We start from the raw sequence: 19,506 nt of genomic DNA on the forward strand, positions 1-19,506 counted from the left end.
TAATATTTGAGCAGAGAGCCAGGTAGTGAGAGACGCCTGTGAATATCTGTGGTATGTGTCCCAGGGCTCGAGACTGGCAGTGCCAGGGCCCTGCGGCAGGGCGTGCTCGTATTTTTTGTCCCAGACCGCAAGGCCAGCGTGGCTGAGGACAGGGCGCACACACACAGATGACAGGAGATTTGGTCAGAGCTGGAGTGGTGTTGAGGGGGCAAATCACGGAGGGCCCTGTGGGCCACCGTGGGATCTGGAATTCTATTCTGGGTAACACAGAAAGTAAACGGAGGGGTCTGGTCAGAGGAGTGACAAGATCTGATTCATTTTAAAACATCACGCTGGCTGCTTGGTGGAGAACATACCTGGGTGTGTGGGAAGAGACTCAAGACTCAGTAAACGTGAAATGTGGGAAACATACTTGTAATGTAAGTTATTTTTCCAAATTGATGCCAGGAGTTATTCTAAGACAAAGTAATTTGAAAATGAAGAGGTCTTTTCTTTCAACCCAAGTTAAATTTACAAAGAAATAAGCTGTAAAGAGTAAAAAGCATTATTTAAATGAAAGATTGATCACTAATTATCAAAAATTGTTCTGCCTGACTTTTGATTCAGATAAATCATCAACTAGGTATACAACTTGCTTTGCTGAGTCCCTTGGCCCCAGAAGGCAGAAATCTGTTTCATTGAAATAAAAATAAAAACAGGTACCAAATACATAAAGTCTAAAGAAAAGAAAAAAAAAAAAAGGAAAAGGAGGTTCAAAGCTTATGGCTCTGGTTTTAGCAATACTTAGGAAATTCAGAACAAATGTTTTAAAATCACAATGTAAAATTTCTGCGTCTCTTGAACTAGAAATAATACTTTGCTGAATACTTTGATGTGTTAAACATTCGACACATTAACTGATGACTATAAATGAGCTCACCTATGAACGGGATGGAAGCCAGCGAGTCACCAGGTGGACTGGTACTGGAGGCCTTCCTCTCCTCAATCCTTTTTATATGGACCTCTCTGCGCGCGTCGTTAGGCAGCCAGCAGGTCGTGTCTGACCCTGTCTCCTGGTCATTTACTGCTAAGATGTAAGACTGATGCCTTAAAGGCTGCGGTGTCTGACGACCAGATGGAGGTTTTTCTCTTAGAATGACAGTTTCTTTATTATCTAAATTATTTGACTGCTGAATTTCAACCTCTTGTAAATTTAATTCTTGATTCCTTTGAGTGACAGGTAATTCTACCTCTGAAGTGCCAGAGTTCTCACCCATCTGAAGGACAGGCTTAACAGAAGCTCCAGAAAAAGAGGGGGTTTTCCCAGCCTCCACTTGCTGGTCGGGGGCACTTCCAGTTCTTAACCACGTCTGCTGAGTCAAAAGACTATTTTGATGCAAGTGATTTACTGGTCTTTGGTCTTTGATAGAAACAAACGAGTTCTGGCTAAATGATGGTTTCGTGACATGCGACGAAGGCGCTTTCAGAGAATTACTTCTGACTTTCACAAGAGGTGACCTGTCTTGTGAAATACCTTGAGGAAGTGACATTCCGCAAGCAGCTTGAAAATTTCTGTTTGACTGCAGTGTTTTCAGGTCTGGTGGAATTTTTTTAAACTGAGACCCGGATCCCACTCCCCTACCACTCATCCGCCTATTATCCGAGTTAACAACACTCGGAGCCACAGTGAAATTTGAACCTCGGAAAGCTTTGTGGATTTCTTGCTGCCTGGGTCTTTCATAAATACCTCGTCTATCATCCTGCTCGGTAAATCCACTCCACTTATAAGTCTGTTTTCGTTCTCCATTTGAGTCCGGTATTTGACTTTCGGAAGTGACATTTTCTAAGGTTTCACCCTGCCCCTCGATATAATCCCACGAACGAGTTCTATGATTGCTAAAACTAATGGGCGGGGCTGTCAGGGCTCCCTGCGACGCACTGCGTGGACAGTACTTCATTAACACAGAGTCCTCCAGCCTCTCCTGGGACACACTGCGCTGCCGGATCTGGACGGACTGGGGCACTCGGTCGTGAGAGGTGCTGCGGCGTCGTACCTGCAGGGTCGTGCGGTTCGGTACCACCTGGTTATAATCTGCCGTGCTCTGAGACGCTGCTCTTAAACTATCTAATCTTTCTTGAATTGTCCGACAACCCATGTGCAATCGTCTGTTATCAATATACTCTTTGTAAGTTTTATAGTTTTTCCAGTCTATGTGCTGATGGGAATTTGGAGAATAATGATTAACAGTTACGGACGGAGAATCCACAGCTGGAGATCTATTGCTCGAGATGCCTTCTGAATGTCCACTGTAATGGCCAGATTTCAGTAAAATTCTGGAAGGTTCCAGTGATCTGGAGCCTGCAGTCTGATGAATCGGATGGGCAGTGGGAATGGATGATGACGGTGATGTGGTTCTTGACACTGTTTTTAAAGAGGGCTCACTGGCGCCATACCTCACCTCTTCAGTTCTATGTGACGGAACGGTATGGTTGTTTCTATTAGTTAACAAATCTACAACCTTCTCAGAAGGTACAATGACAGTCCTCACACTCTCGTTGCAAACACACACTGCCGTGTTTGACTTTGCAACATCTGTTGGTGATGGAGGCACTTGTATTTCCATTCTATAGGCCCTTCCAGGTTGGGTCTGAACTGGTGTACTGGTCTGCTGTTTGCTTGATGACAAGTCTGGAGGAGAGACTTCGACCGGCTGTGCCGTGGCCGAAGGGGCGGACGGTGGAAGCCAGGGGTAGCAAACTGGTGGAGGTTCAGGGATGTTGCGGGCGTTGCCACTGTAGGCTTCGTTGCCTTTCAGGTAGGCATCTTGAGAATATGCCTACATGGAAACGAGAGAAATGTGTCATTAAAAATTCACAAAAAGAACGGTAATACCCATTCTGGCAATGCACTGTGTTATTTTACTGTGCCCTCCCTTGCTCCTGACTGCCATTCACTAAAACATGCATGCAAACAACACGAGGGTGCTTGACAAATGGAGGAATGGGCTAGTCTCTCAGAAATCAAATAAATTGTAGAATATGCAACAAATGTAAATTACAATTGCCTGTTTTCTCAAAGAATCTAAGCACACTAAAAATTCCTCCCAACCAATTAAATATAGCCAGGTTGCTTGTAAAATTTTCCCCATTCAAGTTTTATGATTTTTCAGCAGTCGATGGGTTAAATGGCTGCCTGGTAAATCTCAGCAAAAGAAGATTCTGATCCTTTGCCAGAATGAAGGTAAAAATATTAAAAACCTTAACCTAAGACATTTTATTTTAAGCACTACTGCTATCATAAATGAAATGTCTTGTCAATTCATGATTACCAAGCCCTCCAAAATAATCCATTTTGATAAATTAGGTCTTTCAACAGCCATGCTAAATATTTTGATATTTAAAATGAGAGAGGAATAGGCATGTTTAAGAAAGTAAGCACATATATTAAAGGCATAAAAAATATAAAAAAGTAATTCACCTTTCTGTATTTAATTTATATTTTTTTATTTTAAGCTAATGCAAGATTATATTGTACAAATTTATTTGGTCTCTTTTACTTATAAGGAGACATGTCTCTATTACTAACAGGCAGGCATGCAGCTCAAATCATTTTTCATCAACTATTTGTGAAATTACCTAGCAATATTTTCAAAAACTTAATAAAAACTGAAATTAAACACAGAGAGTCTACAGAACAGAGCTAATGGATGCAACTCAGGGCCAAGTTCAGCGTCTGAGACGGTTAGGTGTGGTATCTGTTACACATCCTCCCCTAATCAAAACAAGCTTAATTCAGGACTATCATCATATCCTGTCTTTGCATTAGACAGCTTGCAAGCTCAAGCGCAGCCACAAACATAACATCACAGCAAAGTAATAGGGAAAGAGAGCAGGTGAGATACTTAAAAAAAAAACACAGATGCAGATAAATATGTTTTAACATTGGTTATGTACGTGATACCAAAAAAAAAAAAAACCATAAAAATAAAAAATAAAGAAAACCATATGTCACAAACACATTCTGCAAATTAGTAAGATTAACACTATGGCACTATGGAGGAATTTCTCTAAGCAAACTTACAGTTTCAATCAATTGGCTTATTACAAATCTCTACCAAACATGACTTAAAAAGCAAGGAAATGGCTTCTGTGCATTTCTTACCAGAGCTGTGACATCCTTTGTAAATTGTAGCTAGCAGAAAATAGGAAAACATAGTAGAAGCTGCTTACTGACAGAAAGACAGAATCATGTTGTCATATTGATGCTGGAAACAGCAAGCTAAAAATACATCTATACTCATTTCTCTGGAAGGTACCAAGAGAGGTAAAGGGCAGTGAAGCATAAAGAATAACTTCAGTATCCTTCTGGGTATCTTTTTCTCAGGCTTTTATCTGGTTCTGATTTGATTTGTCTACCATCCTTGAAAGCAAAATACGTCTGGTGACATGCATTCCTAATAGATATTTTCTTCGATCTGCACTGCTGTCTGACGATGTGCTACAAAGCTTCCCTTCCACAAGAGCAACATCGACGTCTCTCATTTCCCCTGAGCTTCTTCCATCTCTGCTTCCAGATGACGAAACGAAGGCTCTATTATGCATTTAAAATAGTACAACCTCCTCCTTCCCCTGTAAATCAGAGTATAACCACAAGCTGTCAGCTGACTGCAGCTGCCTTTACACTGTGATTTGGAAAAAAGAGAGTGGCTCTTTTATTAAATAGGTTTCACTCAAAAATTAAGATCTTTCAACACTGTACCTTTTGGCCCCTGTTTTATTAATTGATGAAAATAACTACTGAATAGACAAAAAATACTACTTCCAGAGCTATTCTTTTGTAATGAATATTATAAAACATAAACCAGATTGTAGCAAGAAATTAAAGCCAAGTAGATAAAAAAAAAAACATACATGCCACAATATTTTTAATGCATGAATACAGTCAATCAAAATATACATTTTAAGGACGTGCACTGACATAACAAACCTATCTTTTTAATTCTGATTATATTCACACCAATACTTTTCCATGAAAGGAAAACTGTGTCTGGATGAGTAAACTCTGACACAGTATTTCCCACAGTAGGTCTGTGCATATCAGGTATTTATCAGGTATTGCCTGACAAAGAGGAGGAGAGTGTGGTCTCTGTGGTCAGTGACCTAGGATAAGACTGGCTGGGAAGTTCCTTGACTTCTCAAGACCTCTACTACATTACTGTACGTTGTAGAACTCAAAGGTAGATCACAAACTTATTTAGCCATAGAACCCATTTTTTCCAGGGGTATTAATATAAGTAGAATTTTTGCTAGGAAATGCTGCTCTAGAACTAATAATTAAGATCCTTCCTTTATTCAAATTTGGGGAAGAATATTATCTTTTAATAATATAAGTGTATGACTGAAACTATTAAATATTTGAAAAAATACTTCACGTACTTGAGACATCTCTAAGATTCCTATATAGTAACCCTAAATTTTAAATAGTCTACATTCATGGGTCCCTACTTACAAGTAAAGTTATGGCAGGGGTCCCTAAAAATATTCCCGTGCACCATGCATTAACAGTGGACTAAGTGAACTCTTACATATACAGAATTATTGTGTAATGTAAGCAGATGCAGTTTTGACGAATAAAACGTGAACTCATCCAAGAGCATTACTGAATTACTTCACATATCCTCTCAGTTCATGAACACTAAAAATGCTTGTTTATCTATCTATCTATCTATCTATCTATCTATCTATCTACCTACCTATCTATCATCTATCTATCTATCTATCTATCTATCTATCTATCTATCTATCTATCTATCTATCTATCTATCTATCTATCTATCTATCTATCATCTAAAAGTTCCTCATTCTCATAAAGTTTGGGAACTAATGTTAATTCACTTAACATCTGTGGGGAAATTAGCAGAGTCCTAAGTCCACTGTAGCTTATTATGTGTTCCAGGTAGGTCACAGACATACCTAGGAATAATTCTGGAACTTCAATGACTATTCTGAGAGGTATGGTACAGACACAGATTGGCTTCAGAGTAAATTTGGGGAAATAAATCAGAATAGATAATATGCATTTTAAGGAATCCTCTTCTCCCATGATGCTTGCTAACTGTTTCCCTGGAAAACAAACCTGCTAAGGAATGCTTGAGACTCCTTCAAGGGGGAAAATATTCATCAGGGCTTAGGTGAACATTAGGTGAATCATCTGGAATGGAATACAACATGCAATAACTCTTTGACGTGGACATGGAACCCACTGATAAGGTTTTTATATCTGGAAAAAGAAATGAAAACCCTATAACTTGCTCACAGCTGTGGCTGGCAGGCTTTCCCTTGAGGGCTTGGTCAAAAAGTACCAAGTGTTTCATTGACAAATCATGGTCTGATGTATCGCTGTTTTAATAAATAAAAATGTATTATTTAATATTAACAATCTGGATCTTGACTATATGTACAGTGCCTAATAGTATCGAAATGATCCTAAAATAATCCTTCAGTTCAGTTTTAGTAGAGTTGTTATCAAAATCACTATTTCCATGCCTATGATACTTACACTGTCTAATAAATGGTAAAAACAAACAACAAAACAAAAAAACCCTGCTGGTATGATTAAAATTCCTGCCTACCATTTCACTTTAATAGCCTGACTTATTAATTTAATGCTATTACCTATGATAAAAGCCAAAATAACTATATGTCTGCCTGTACAGTAAAGTACATGCCAACCATACCACAGTGGGGTGTGAAAATTTTACAACTTTCTAAATTACTTAAAACTTTTCTAAAAAGCATGTACTAGCTTATCATTATTTAAAAACAGATTTTTAAAATCTGCTACAAACTTGACAAATATGAAAGAATCCCTCCAGAATTCCTACTCCTGCTTCCCTTACTCTAGGTAAGACCATCTTGATTCACAGTTCACAAATGGATATCTCATTTTCAGTGGACTATTCTACTGATCATGAAACATATTAAATGATTATTATGAAAGCAATTCTAATAAATCTCAAGAAAAACTTGGGTCAAATTACATTTCTCAACTTATATCACATCTTCACGGAATGACAAAAAGAGCACTAGACTCAGAGCCCAGAGATGTGAGCTCCAACAACAGCTAGGAGACTGTGAGAAGCACGCTCGCTAACTCCTCTCCTGTACCCAGCGGCAGCATACAACCAGGTTTAGCTCAGGGGACAGGCGCTAGTCTCTGACCTGCCTGGGATCAAATCCCTGTGCCATCGCTTTCTTCCCTGTCACATGACGAAAGCAGCTGGCTTTGCTGTGCTTAACCCAAACCAGCAACAAGTAGGCGCAAAACGCCCTGGTCAGACAGTAGACACACCCAAGAATCTCCACAGCCATCAGAACCGATCAGCTTAAAATTTAATTTTGAGTCCTCTGAGCCAAATGCTTAACAAAATATCTTGAGGCATCCACTGACTGAGTTCTACCATCGGTTCATGCAAGAATGTGTTTTCTTCAACCAGCATCACTGTTCAGGCGATTTGATGGGTGGTGGCTACTTCATTCATACACAAGACATTTGAGAAGGTAACAAAACCATTTTGGTTTTCTTTGAAACAGGAAATGCTTTTTATTTTGTAATTACACCTTACAAATACAAACCTAAGATATTACAGTCTAAAATATCATTATAGAATACTGTCAAAGTGACTAAAATGAATGTGATGCTATTTATGTTCTTAATCTAGAAAATATATGTTGATTTAAAAAATGAGGCTGACAAGTAAGTACTGGAGCCCTAGTTTAATACAGCCCTAGTTTAATAACAACGAATTATTCTTAATTTTACTTCATGTTTTTCAACATTCTTTCACTGTAATTTGTAAATTATTAAATTTATTTTTATATACTTGCCCTTACATGAGTTAAATTTCAAATCGAATTAAATTTTCTATGCCACCTCTCAAAGATGAGCTGCGCAAATTTGGTCCACATGTCATTTCAGGAACAAAATTCCATGGACACCCATCCTGCTGTTGCTGGGCAAACATATACCAACTATGACAAGCTTTCTCTTGGGCAAATAATTTTTACAGAGGCTATAAAAATGTTGATGTTTACTGTTTTCTTTACAATGAATATTCAATCTCACAGGAACAAATACATCTTTAAAGGGCTATATTTTGGGTAACAGATTTAAGACCAACATAATACTTCTGAAAACCCCTTATAGAACATTTTACCTCTAGAATCTCTTGGAGAGAAGTATTTCTATACACATTTTTTTAAATCCCAGGTTCTCTTTGTTTTTTGTTTTTATAATAGCTTTAAAAAATGACACTTGTAGATAGTCCAGCTAAAAACAATTATACATTAAAAGAAATTGCCATGTCCTAAGGTCCTTTAGGGAACAATGCAAGTATGGATTAATTATATAAACTCCTTTGATTTCCTAATAAACAATAGCACATCCAAATATAAATGAAAGCTGAGCTTAAAAGTCAAGTTTTCTTTTATCATGATAGGTCTGAGCTTTTAATTTCTTATAATTAAAATAATTCTTATATTATAATTTCTTATAATTAAAATGTTTTAAAAATGAATTTCCTGTTACAATATAACAGAACCCTTTACTGATGAACCACGAAGATCTGTGTGCTCATGTCGCTCTAGTGAACCAATTTCCCATGTTTGCAACACTTTGTATTTTACCTTTATTTTAAATATATTTATCTTAAATACAATATAACAAGACAGGCTAATTAACCCAATTTCCCACTGATCACATCATTAGAAAATTGTTCCTTCCACTGCTGCTACTCATCATCAACCACACAGCAGGTTATGATGGTAATTCTGCGTTTGCTTCCTTCCCTAGGCATTTAGTACAATGCCAGCCATTCTGTGAAATGAGCTCTGTTCAAAATAGCGTCCAACCAGTACCTTCACTTTGGCAAGGAAAGCGTCTACTGAGGATGAAAAAACAGTTTTGTTCTGGAAGTGCATTCTGTCGTTGAGTCATCAGATTGCAAGGAGAATTCAAGGCGAAGCTTTTCCTACCATCTAAGCATCGTCTAGGCCTTTGAAGAAGTGAAACACTACAGGAAGTCTCCTATTTATTCTAATCTAGCGACTTCTATCACCTTCGATGGTTACATCTGCTACTCTCTCAATCTGCAGGAACCCTACCGCTAGCTCTACATGCCCAGGAAAATTACCATGGACAGTTGCACCTTCCTTGCTAAGTATCCCCAACCCCAACAGAACAGTGTACTTAGGATGGGTAATCTGTTATCAGTAAAAAGCCACTCTCAAATAACATCAACACACCTTGAAAACACAAGGTTGAACTTCATGGACTTCGGTTAATTATATTTTACTTGTCAGAGAATAAGTTGAATCATTAGGACCAGTTTTAGTGACATTTAAAAAGAAAAAAAAAAGTTTATTGAAGATTATTTAGGACTTTTGTTGAGCTAAATTCAAATTAATGCGTTACAAATAAAAAACATTACTTTACCATTTCCATTCCCATCACAAGATTCCATAAGTTCCCTATATTTATTTTTTATTTTATTTTATTTTTTTGTGTGGCATTGGTTAACAAAATCCAGTAAGTTTCAGGTGTATGATTTAATAGGCATATATATAGTGCATTGTGTGTTCCCCTCCCATAGTTAGATTTCTTTCTGTCACCACATATTTGACCCCTTTTACTCCATCTACTTATATTTCTTGAATAAGCAAAAACAAAACAAAAAAAACTATTCACTAAAAACAAACAAACAAAAAAACAAAAAAAAAAACAAAATCAAAAAACAAAACTCTAGTAGCCACTGCCATTTCCTAGCTCTAATTGTTAGCTTTTAGTGTGTAACTTACACAGTTTTCTCAGGCTGTTTTATTCTCTTAAACTGCAGAGTTAATTGGGGGAAATTATTAATTTTTTCAATGAAGTTTATATATTTTATCAGCTTTTTACTTTCAGTAATATTTAAGCTTAATAAAGAAGGTAAGTATTCCATTCAATTTCTTTCTAAAAAGGAGAAAAATATTTTAGACTAAATGCTAAAGTTTTCAATAATACAGTTTCATTTCCTAAGACCTTCATATATTTTTCCCTTAAGCTGTGGACTCCATTCATCGTGCCTATTTCTACTATCGGAATGAATTGTTATTGTCAAGAAAACTGCTTGGTAAGTTAATTTACAAACAGTAACACTTGTTGAAAATTAAGAAATGGCTTTCAGAAACTTCCTCATATTAAAAAAAAAAGATTCTAATTCTTGGGGTTATGCCCTAGCACCCTGAACTTTTTGACTTTTCATCAAATGACTACCTAAAAAACAATACTGGAGTAAATTCTAGGGATCTCATTGCAAATGACAACAATAAGGGTTCACAGTAAAATCAATAAAACATTATCATATCACTTAATTGCAAAAAATCGACAATGGTCTTTTACTTTTTGTTGTTGTTGTTAAATCTGGGGAATTCCAGACTCTGCTAAATAAACCAAAGAGTTTGTTTTTTTTTTTTCCTAGAATTTTAAAAAATGTAATCCACCTCTATCTTTAAAGAATTTTTATTAACACTCATGACTAAAAAACAATTCGTATTTGAATAAAACTTACCACTTGGAGAATGTCTTCATCTTTGGGCATAACGCTAAGCTCCAATGTTGTATCACTGAAATTGAACATATATATATATATACACTATTTTAGGGGAGGTAGAAATGTATTAGAAAGACATAAAGGAAAAATAGTTAACTTACAAGCATTTCTTAAGTTGCTCAAGAGTTTAATTTTTATTTTTTTAAGTCTCTTTTAAAATTCAAATCACTAAAGTGAAAAGAAGTCCCTTTTATACATACTTAAGCTAATTATGTATGAAAGAGGACTCCCTGACATATGTTTGAGCTATTCATAATCAGTCAAGTCTTCTTATAATTTAGAAACATAATTTAATTTAGAAATAAAGTACATTATTTATATTAAATAGTCCTGTAACAAAACTCATCAGTATATAATTAGTTATTATTTTACTTAAAGTCACAGAACAAATTACAAATTTTTACCACATATTCTCACTACCAAGTTAAAAGTGAAAAACAAAAAACCAAAAAAACAAGGAACTCTCATATTTAACATTTTAGGCAATATTATTAAGCTTAATTTTGAAATATTCCCTCTTGGCCTCAGAAGTGAAGGAAATCAGAGTCCACCATCACAACTATCAACATGACTCCTTATTTAATTAAAAACCATATGGCATTTCAACTTCTGTATATGCTTTCCTCTCTACAATTTAATTTTAGAGCCTTTACAGGCACAGCTCAGAGTCTCATTTTATTTTCTTGTTCAAAATGACAGAGTAGTTCCTCTGGGTTAAAAAGTCCAAAAGGAGACATTATACTGAGTCCTGTGATCTGGAATTACATTTAGATAAGGCAAGGACAGTGGTGCTGTCCCATCAAGGGCTTCAATATCTAACCTACCAATATCAGAGAATCTCCCCACCCCAATACAATCAAGAGATTAAGAAACAATCAAACAAGAAACAAAAAAAAAGAAAAAAAAATCTAATTCACTGGTGTCTCTTTTTGATAGATTTGAACCCTTATTTTGGGGTTTATAAATGCTGAGAGAATAGAAAACCAATAAGAACCACAGGTTCGAATAAATTTAACTAGTAAATTATGCAGGTACTTGTATTTAGAGTTGGTAGAAAATACATACTGATGTTTAGATAAATTCTTCTGCAAGGATACATTTTTACACTAATACTCTGCAGAATCTCAATGGCTTTGTGCTGCATTATCCATTTGCTACCAACTGCAGACAAAAGGAACACAATTTTTTAAAAGAAAATAAGATCATGAAAAACAGTATTTCTTTATTTTTCAAACTGCTTTATTGGTTGAAAAATTAAGACTGTCACTCCAAAACGTTAGTACTCTGAAAGATGAATGGCACCAGTAACAAAAAAATTAACATAGATTTTTAGGAAAACAAAGAATAAGTTATTTCCTAAAATATTGGAAAATATTTTTAAAGAGATGTTAACATATTAAAAATCCTTAAATTACAGGTTAAAAACCCATATTGGTATATTTACAATGATTTAAATGATTTTAAGGAAAAGAAAATTTGGGTGGGTCACCCCACGGCCTCGGCGAGGCTTCAAATGTTCCACCAGTCCCTAAGTCTCCTCATACTTTAAAATCAATTAGTATCACTATAAAGAACACCTAGAAACCAACATTAGAGGCTAGATTTAAAATCTGCTTTCTCTAAGAATGTCATTAAATATCAAAACAGTTCGGAGAACACTCCCAGATTGATACATCACGATCGCATCACATCTAATTGTAAAAACGACAATGTATGAGGGCAGCAGTGTAAGTAACAGATTACAGCCTGACTGCTTTAGATGTAGAGGAGCTTGATAAAGATCTTCAGAAAATAAAAAACTTCAATTTAATTGTAGATAGTGGGGTGTAGCTCATATAATGCCACAGATAATCTAAAAGTTACTATATTTGAATCTAGAAAGAACATCCTACAATAGTGCTGATCTGGAAATCAAACCCCAGATTCATGCCTGCTCTTGACAGCTATTCAATATGGTAACCTCTGTGGCTTTCAATTACTTTATTTGTAATTTTTGTAAATTGTCTAGGTTTGTTGTAGAGAGAAAGAGTAGGACTAAATTATCTTTGAGGTCCCATAGATAGTCACTCTATATTTACTGTTAGAACTCAAAATCCTATCATTCTGTACAATGTAGGCAGACAAATGGATTAAAAGACAATATCTTGCCATCTTGGTTAAAACAAATGAATAATTTTGAGCTAAGAATATCATTCAATAAGCTATTTAAAGATACTTTATTTTAGTAAGAGGTTTTAAAATCAATTATATATGCATTTATTTATATATTATAAACAAAGTATCATTTGTCACTTGGAATAAAAGTGGGAAACTTACAGAAAATTTAAAATGTGTGCCTTTTAGACGTTAAAGGATTTTAATCACAAATCTGATGAATTTGCCAAAGCAAAGCCACCAACTACACTATCCTCAGGAGTTTCTTCTTGGCAACCCTCAAATGCGTTATCCACTTTAAGACAAAGTTCCACATCTCCACATCACCTCAGTTCCCTACAGAAATACGATATTCTATTAAATCTACTTGCTCCATTGATTTGTAAAACCCATCTCTGGCCAAAATTAATCATATTTCAAGAATCTTACCTGTTTTGAATTAAAGCAATTACTTGGGAATAGGTCTTTCCAATAACACTTTCTCCGTTGACTTTTATGATTCGGTCACCTTCAGAGAGGAATAAAAAAAAAAATCACACGAGGAATTCCTAAAGAAAGTCCCTTCTGAATACTTTTGAAATAATGTCTCGAGTAATGTCCTTATTTTTTAATGTATCATTGCTCATTATTTTTTAAAGTATCTTTTATAAAAATGAATCTAAATTTTAATATATCTAGTTTCTTATGGAATAAAGCCATGTTTTAAATAAGAGTTCCAGTCACTGATGAATTTAGACAACTCAAAAGGTACAGTCACCAAGCGGCCACAGCTCTACTATACTATCTATGCCCCTACTGGCCGTTTTCTGAGTTGTAGAACTACTAGTTTTCCTGTTTCTCTTGTCATTTGTGATACACATTACTCAACAGGCTTAAACAACTGACTGTCTTACTACTTCAGTGTCCTTTAATTTTAGCCCAGCTAACTTCCGTGTGGTATTCTCCCAATCCATTTAGTTTATTGATTAGCACTTCGTGACCCAACTTAAATATGGGTATGTACATGGTTTTAATTTTATACATATTAACTCCTTCTTCATTTTAATGGGGAAAAGGACAGTTTTTCTGTATTACTCAGAAAAACTCAGGGAAGGAGAAAGGAAAAGATTGGGAGAGAAAGGATAGGGGAAAGAGGAATATAGGAAAAAAATGCCCTTTTTATGTGTTTATCACATAGTATCTCCATTTCATCTTCCCAACTTTGTGAGGCTTAGAACATGACAGGTGAAACATTCTAGAAAATGGAATTCCATATGTACGCTGACATACAGTTATACACATTAATGATATAGAAATTAGGGTTACTTAAGTATGATGAAAATGGTAATTAATTAAGGGAAGTAATAAGTTAACAGTGCATTCTAATAAATCTTAGCAACGACACTCACTACAGATATTTGATAATATCTGTAGCTGAAAAGACAAGATATTTGTAGCTAAAAATCATTTTATTCAAAAAGCAATAAAAGATAGTTTTTCACTAATTCTCGTTTTAAATTATTTTGTTTAAAAACAAAAGAGTAACTATTTTAGAATGTGCATTAATCTAAATGAAATCTCTATTTAGTTTTTATTAAAATCACAAATCACAAAATATTTTAGAACAAACAGCTATCAGACTATATCCACTGATACCTACAGATGAGGCTGGGCTTGTGTTGCATTGAAGACTTAAGCAACTGGTTATGGTGCAAATTAATTAATTCACTTCTAGAAAATCAGGTACTTTCAGAATTTGAAGATCCAAGACTATTTCAATTATGTCAATAAATATCTTCACCATTTTGCTTCTTTCTTCAAAATAAAATATATGCAAAATAGGTTCTTTAAAAGGGCCTCCAAGACTCCATTATCTGAATGGTAACCTAACGTACCCACAATTTATAGTTTACATTAAACTATTGCTGTTCAAACCCATCCATTTGGGTATCAAGAAATATATAACCAATTATGTCTCAAAAACAGTAATAAGAGATCTGAAGAAAAAGAGAGAAACATACATGAGCATAGATAAGGAAAAAATACAGAAATGAAATATGGAAGATAAAAAGAAAGTAAAAAAGGAATTAGAAGGTATTATTTAAAGAATAATATTAGCACCTGTGCATAATCCAGCTTCAAAAGCAGGTCCCCCTTCTTTAACCTGCTTAACGAATATGGTATCCATGGGTTCCAAGCGGTTCCTTTGTTTTCCTGTGAGAGAAAAAAAGCCCAGGGCATAGCTTTACTTCATAATAGTTTACTAAAATACCAAAATGTAAAATAGTATTTAATCAAGACAAGTAAAGATTTTTAATGAAGTGTTAAAAACACATCCTGAATTCCAAGGCTAAAATCATAATTTAGGGGCTTTCATTAATTGGAACATTTATTTTGCTTCTTTCATAACAAAACAGCCACAACAATAGTAATAGTTTCCATTTCCTAGGTTCATTCGGTATATAAATTACTACACTAAGTACTATACACAGCTGAGAGCTAATTTCTATAGCAAGTAAGTACTACTACCACCATTGCATAAAAAGGAAACTGAAGCTCAGAGAAATTAAATTCTCCAAGGTCACACAGCTAGACTACACACTAGTGGTACTCACTCTTCTGCTCTTTAACACGGCACCGTGCAAATCTTTAAGTTATGATGATGAATAAGACACAGTTCGCATATCGCTGTCCATGGAAAACATCTAAGGTGTTTGCTAAAAATCAGTGTCTCACGATCCAATCAGATCGTGCTTTGTTGACAAGTTTCCCTATACACACTAATGCTCGAGAACAACTACGTTTCAGTAAAACGGAAGTCAAGGAAAGATTCAGATGAGAAGACGTTTAAGCGAAGTGGTAAACATCATAATAAGTACTGAAGGGGGACAAATAGGCAGATAGCGGTTCCTAGAGTGTGGTCCCCCAGACCAGCAGCATTACTATCACAAAGGCCTGTGTTAGAAATGCAAATGTGTGGACCTCACCCCAGATCTACTGAATCAGAAACTCTGAGATGACTGCAATGCACTCCAGTTTGAGAACCACAGCCCTGACCCTAAATGAAGAATATAATTGAGAAAATAAGGCCTATACATATATGAAGTAATGCAGTAATACTGGTTAGATGGCAATGCAGAGCAGAAAATAATTTGGTGTCAAATATAAAGAATTCATAATTATTGCCATGGAAAACTGAATTCTTATCGTGGTGTATCACAAAAGCGCCTAAGAGAAGTTTCCTAGTAAAAAAATATGTATTGGTAGCTCCCCTTACATATTTAGCTATTTACTCTAAAAGAATTCCTCCTAATTAGCAAATGCCTAACTCGATCACTAAAAAAGCAACCGAGTATAGTGGAAATTGCTTGTGTTTTAGAAGCCAGTAGATATGGATTCAAATTCTTGCTTTGCCACTTAATAGTCCAGTTGCAATTAAGTAAACTTTCTGACTTAAAGAAATTATTACTTTTTCTTCTATAATATCAGTAATTATTCTTTATTTTTACATTCTCGAAGGGTTTCTACAAAGACTAAATGAGATAACATGTTAAAGCACTCAGCATAGCATGTAACTGAAGTAATTCCTCAGTAAATGTGTATTTCCACCCTTCCTTGCATACTGCTTAAATGAGGATGAATGTCATATTTTTGTTTTCAAGAATTAAATTTTGAAAAGTTATAAAAGCACTTGCAAAATAGCTCTTATCCGATTTTAAATACTATAAACCTAATTTTATATGTGTGTATTGTTGTTAATATTATTGTTGTGTGTATATATATATGTCTTCCCAAAGTAACTTCAGCCTTATCTCTACATTTAGATGACATGTAAATATAATGAATCCTTCTGTCACTTCTGATTAGCTATGACAGACAGCCACGCTGCTTTCTCCATGAGATTTAGGAGGAAAAGGAAAACTAATATTAGTTTTAGTATTAAATATTAGAAGAATGTCCTAATTCTTAAAAGATGTTTGCTAAAGTGCTAAGGGACTAATTATAACAATATCTGCAACTTCATTTTCAAATGGTTTGGGGAAAAAAAATAAAGCAAGATACCCTCACACCACCCCCCACACACATATGGATAAGGCAGACAGCAATACGTTAATTGTTGAATCGAGATGGACAGTATACAGGTGTTTACTATACTTTGAAAATTATAAAAAGCTGGGGAAAATTTTCTGTATATGCCAGGCTTTATTTTTCTTCATAGAAGTTATCACTCACTACCTAACATTACATATTTATTTGCTTGCATGTTGGTTGTACTCTCACCCACTAAAATGAAGAGCAGGAATTTTGTCACGTTCCCCGACCCCCACATCACTAGAACAATGCTTGGACAGAGCAGGCAATCAATAAGTAATTATTCAATGAACAAATAAATGCATTATCTACTTCAATTCTCACAACGAGCCTTCAAGATGGGCATTACAATCCTAATATTACCATTGAACTGAGGAAGAAACGGAGACTAAGTAACTTGCAAAGAGGTAGAGTAGGGATTTGAACCCAGATCTGAATCCAAACCTGGTGCTCCATGTTGCTTCAAAAGGAACTGAATTATTTATTCATTTGTCTAGCTTTACTGAATACAAGTAGACAAGCACACTTATAATTAATTTGAAAGGATGCCAATACTTAATTCCAGTCGAGCTGGTAATCAGGCTAGGTTTCTCTGTGGTCGATTCAGTATTTACAACCATTGGCACAACCATTGGCATTAGGAAAACCATCTATTTTCTCTCGGCTAGAGAGCTGAGGGTTTAATAAGTTTAGTCGTATCGAGTCACTGCTTGCATGGAAAGATTTATATAATAAAAGAGGAGAAACATTTTTCTTATTAATGTCTTCCAGTCTCCTGTGTCCCAAAGGTGATTATAACATACTTATATTTAAAAAGACAAAATGTAAAGGACTATTAAGGAATTGTACAAAATAATAAAAAGTTGACTGAATAACAATGTAGTGACTTTTGAAAACTCTGGTACAAAATTTCCCTCATACAGAATAGATGTAGTCCAAAATAATTAGGTTTTAATTTCTATCAAAGAAATACTAATTTTGCAATGACTGCCTTTGTAAGAAATGACACTTTGCCACTGACAAATCTCTCACTACGCTATGCCCAAAAACATATGAGTAGTCTAGAAAAAACATATATGGAATAGACAAAAATACAGGCCAGTCCTAGAGCAAGCCCTATTATATCTGCCAAGAGTTGTACTTTTGATTCTTGATGTTTCTGAGCTTTCCTTTTTGGACTTTCTTCAAAATTCTGACTTGCTATTACTACCTGGATATTATCCAATATCTAGAAAATAGAAATTTTTAGAAATAGAAAAATTTCTCATGGATATGCCTTTAATTACAGGTAGGTGCACTAAGAACTATCCTTCTCTTCAATTTCCATATTCCTTGACTCCAAGTCCTGAGTTAAACACTTAGCTCATTAATTTTAAGTGTCTTCTTTTTCATATCTGCTCTCTGCAATTCTGCTGGGACTAGAAATCTATGGTGTCAAATTTAAAATGTGTGTTATTTAATCTCTTGTGTCTTCAGTTTTTGTAAGTCCATTTCTAGATACGCAAAACTTAGAGCCCAATCCTATATTCTCACAATAAACCAGGAAAAATGATTCCTTACTGACCAGTATGATCATTTGGCACAGCCAGGTGGCCTCCCTGGCAATTCTTTGCAAAAGCCTCTTTCAGGTCGACATCTGTATTTTATAATTTTTTATAAATTTTTTGAGAACACACAGGACATGTTTCAAAGAACAGTTAAATACCTTATTCACATGTCATTTCTTTGACCTTATTAAAGGAAAGGACAAATATTTCTTTTTAACACNTGTTAAAGCACTCAGCATAGCATGTAACTGAAGTAATTTCTCAGTAAATGTGTATTTCCACCCTTCCTTGCATACTGCTTAAATGAGGATGAATGTCATATTTTTGTTTTCAAGAATTAAATTTTGAAAAGTTATAAAAGCACTTGCAAAATAGCTCTTATCCGATTTTAAATACTATAAACCTAATTTTATATATGTATTGTGTATTATTATTGTGTATTATTATTATTGTGTGTGTGTGTGTGTGTATTAGTAATGTGTGTATATATATATATATAGATATATATATGTCTTCCCAAAGTAACTTCAGCCTTATCTCTACATTTAGATGACATGTAAATATAATGAATCCTTCTGTCACTTCTGATTAGCTATGACAGACAGCCACGCTGCTTTCTCCATGAGATTTAGGAGGAAAAGGAAAACTAATATTAGTTTTAGTATTAAATATTAGAAGAATGTCCTAATTCTTAAAAGATGTTTGCTAAAGTGCTAAGGGACTAATTATAACAATATCTGCAACTTCATTTTCAAATGGTTTGGGGAAAAAAAATAAAGCAAGATACCCTCACACCACCCCCCACACACATATGGATAAGGCAGACAGCAACACATTAATTGTTGAATCGAGATGGACAGTATACAAGTGTTTACTATACTTTGAAAATTATAAAAAGCTGGGGAAAATTTTCTGTATATGCCAGGCTTTATTTTTCTTCGTAGAAGTTATCACTCACTACCTAACATTACATATTTATTTGCTTGCATGTTGGTTGTACTCTCTCCCACTAAAATGAAGAGCAGGAATTTTGTCATGTTCCCCGACCCCCACATCACTAGAACAATGCTTGGACAGAGCAGGCAATCAATAAGTAATTATTCACT

General features: G+C 35.0%; 1 protein-coding gene across 4 annotated transcripts in view; it reads right to left on the reverse strand.

The window, feature by feature from the left end:
* The window catches only part of ARHGAP21 (Rho GTPase activating protein 21), a 120,069-nt gene that overhangs the window by 33,836 nt on the left and 66,727 nt on the right, over window positions 1-19,506 (reverse strand). For 3 of the 4 annotated variants that reach the window (XM_039877571.1, XM_039877572.1, XM_039877569.1), the window contains 4 exons: window positions 14,883-14,975; window positions 13,212-13,290; window positions 10,587-10,641; window positions 920-2,816 (listed from right to left, as the gene is read on the reverse strand). In XM_039877571.1, the coding sequence (XP_039733505.1) occupies window positions 920-2,816; window positions 10,587-10,641; window positions 13,212-13,290; window positions 14,883-14,975 (2,124 nt within the window). Of the gene's footprint in view, window positions 1-919; window positions 2,817-10,586; window positions 10,642-11,693; window positions 11,788-13,211; window positions 13,291-14,882; window positions 14,976-19,506 lie in introns of those variants that run through there. The other variant, XM_039877573.1, reaches the window with a different exon arrangement.

The sequence above is a fragment of the Pteropus medius genome, unplaced genomic scaffold (assembly GCF_902729225.1).
Source record: "Pteropus medius unplaced genomic scaffold, Ma_sr-lr_union100, whole genome shotgun sequence".
Taxonomy (NCBI): Eukaryota; Metazoa; Chordata; class Mammalia; order Chiroptera; family Pteropodidae; genus Pteropus; species Pteropus medius.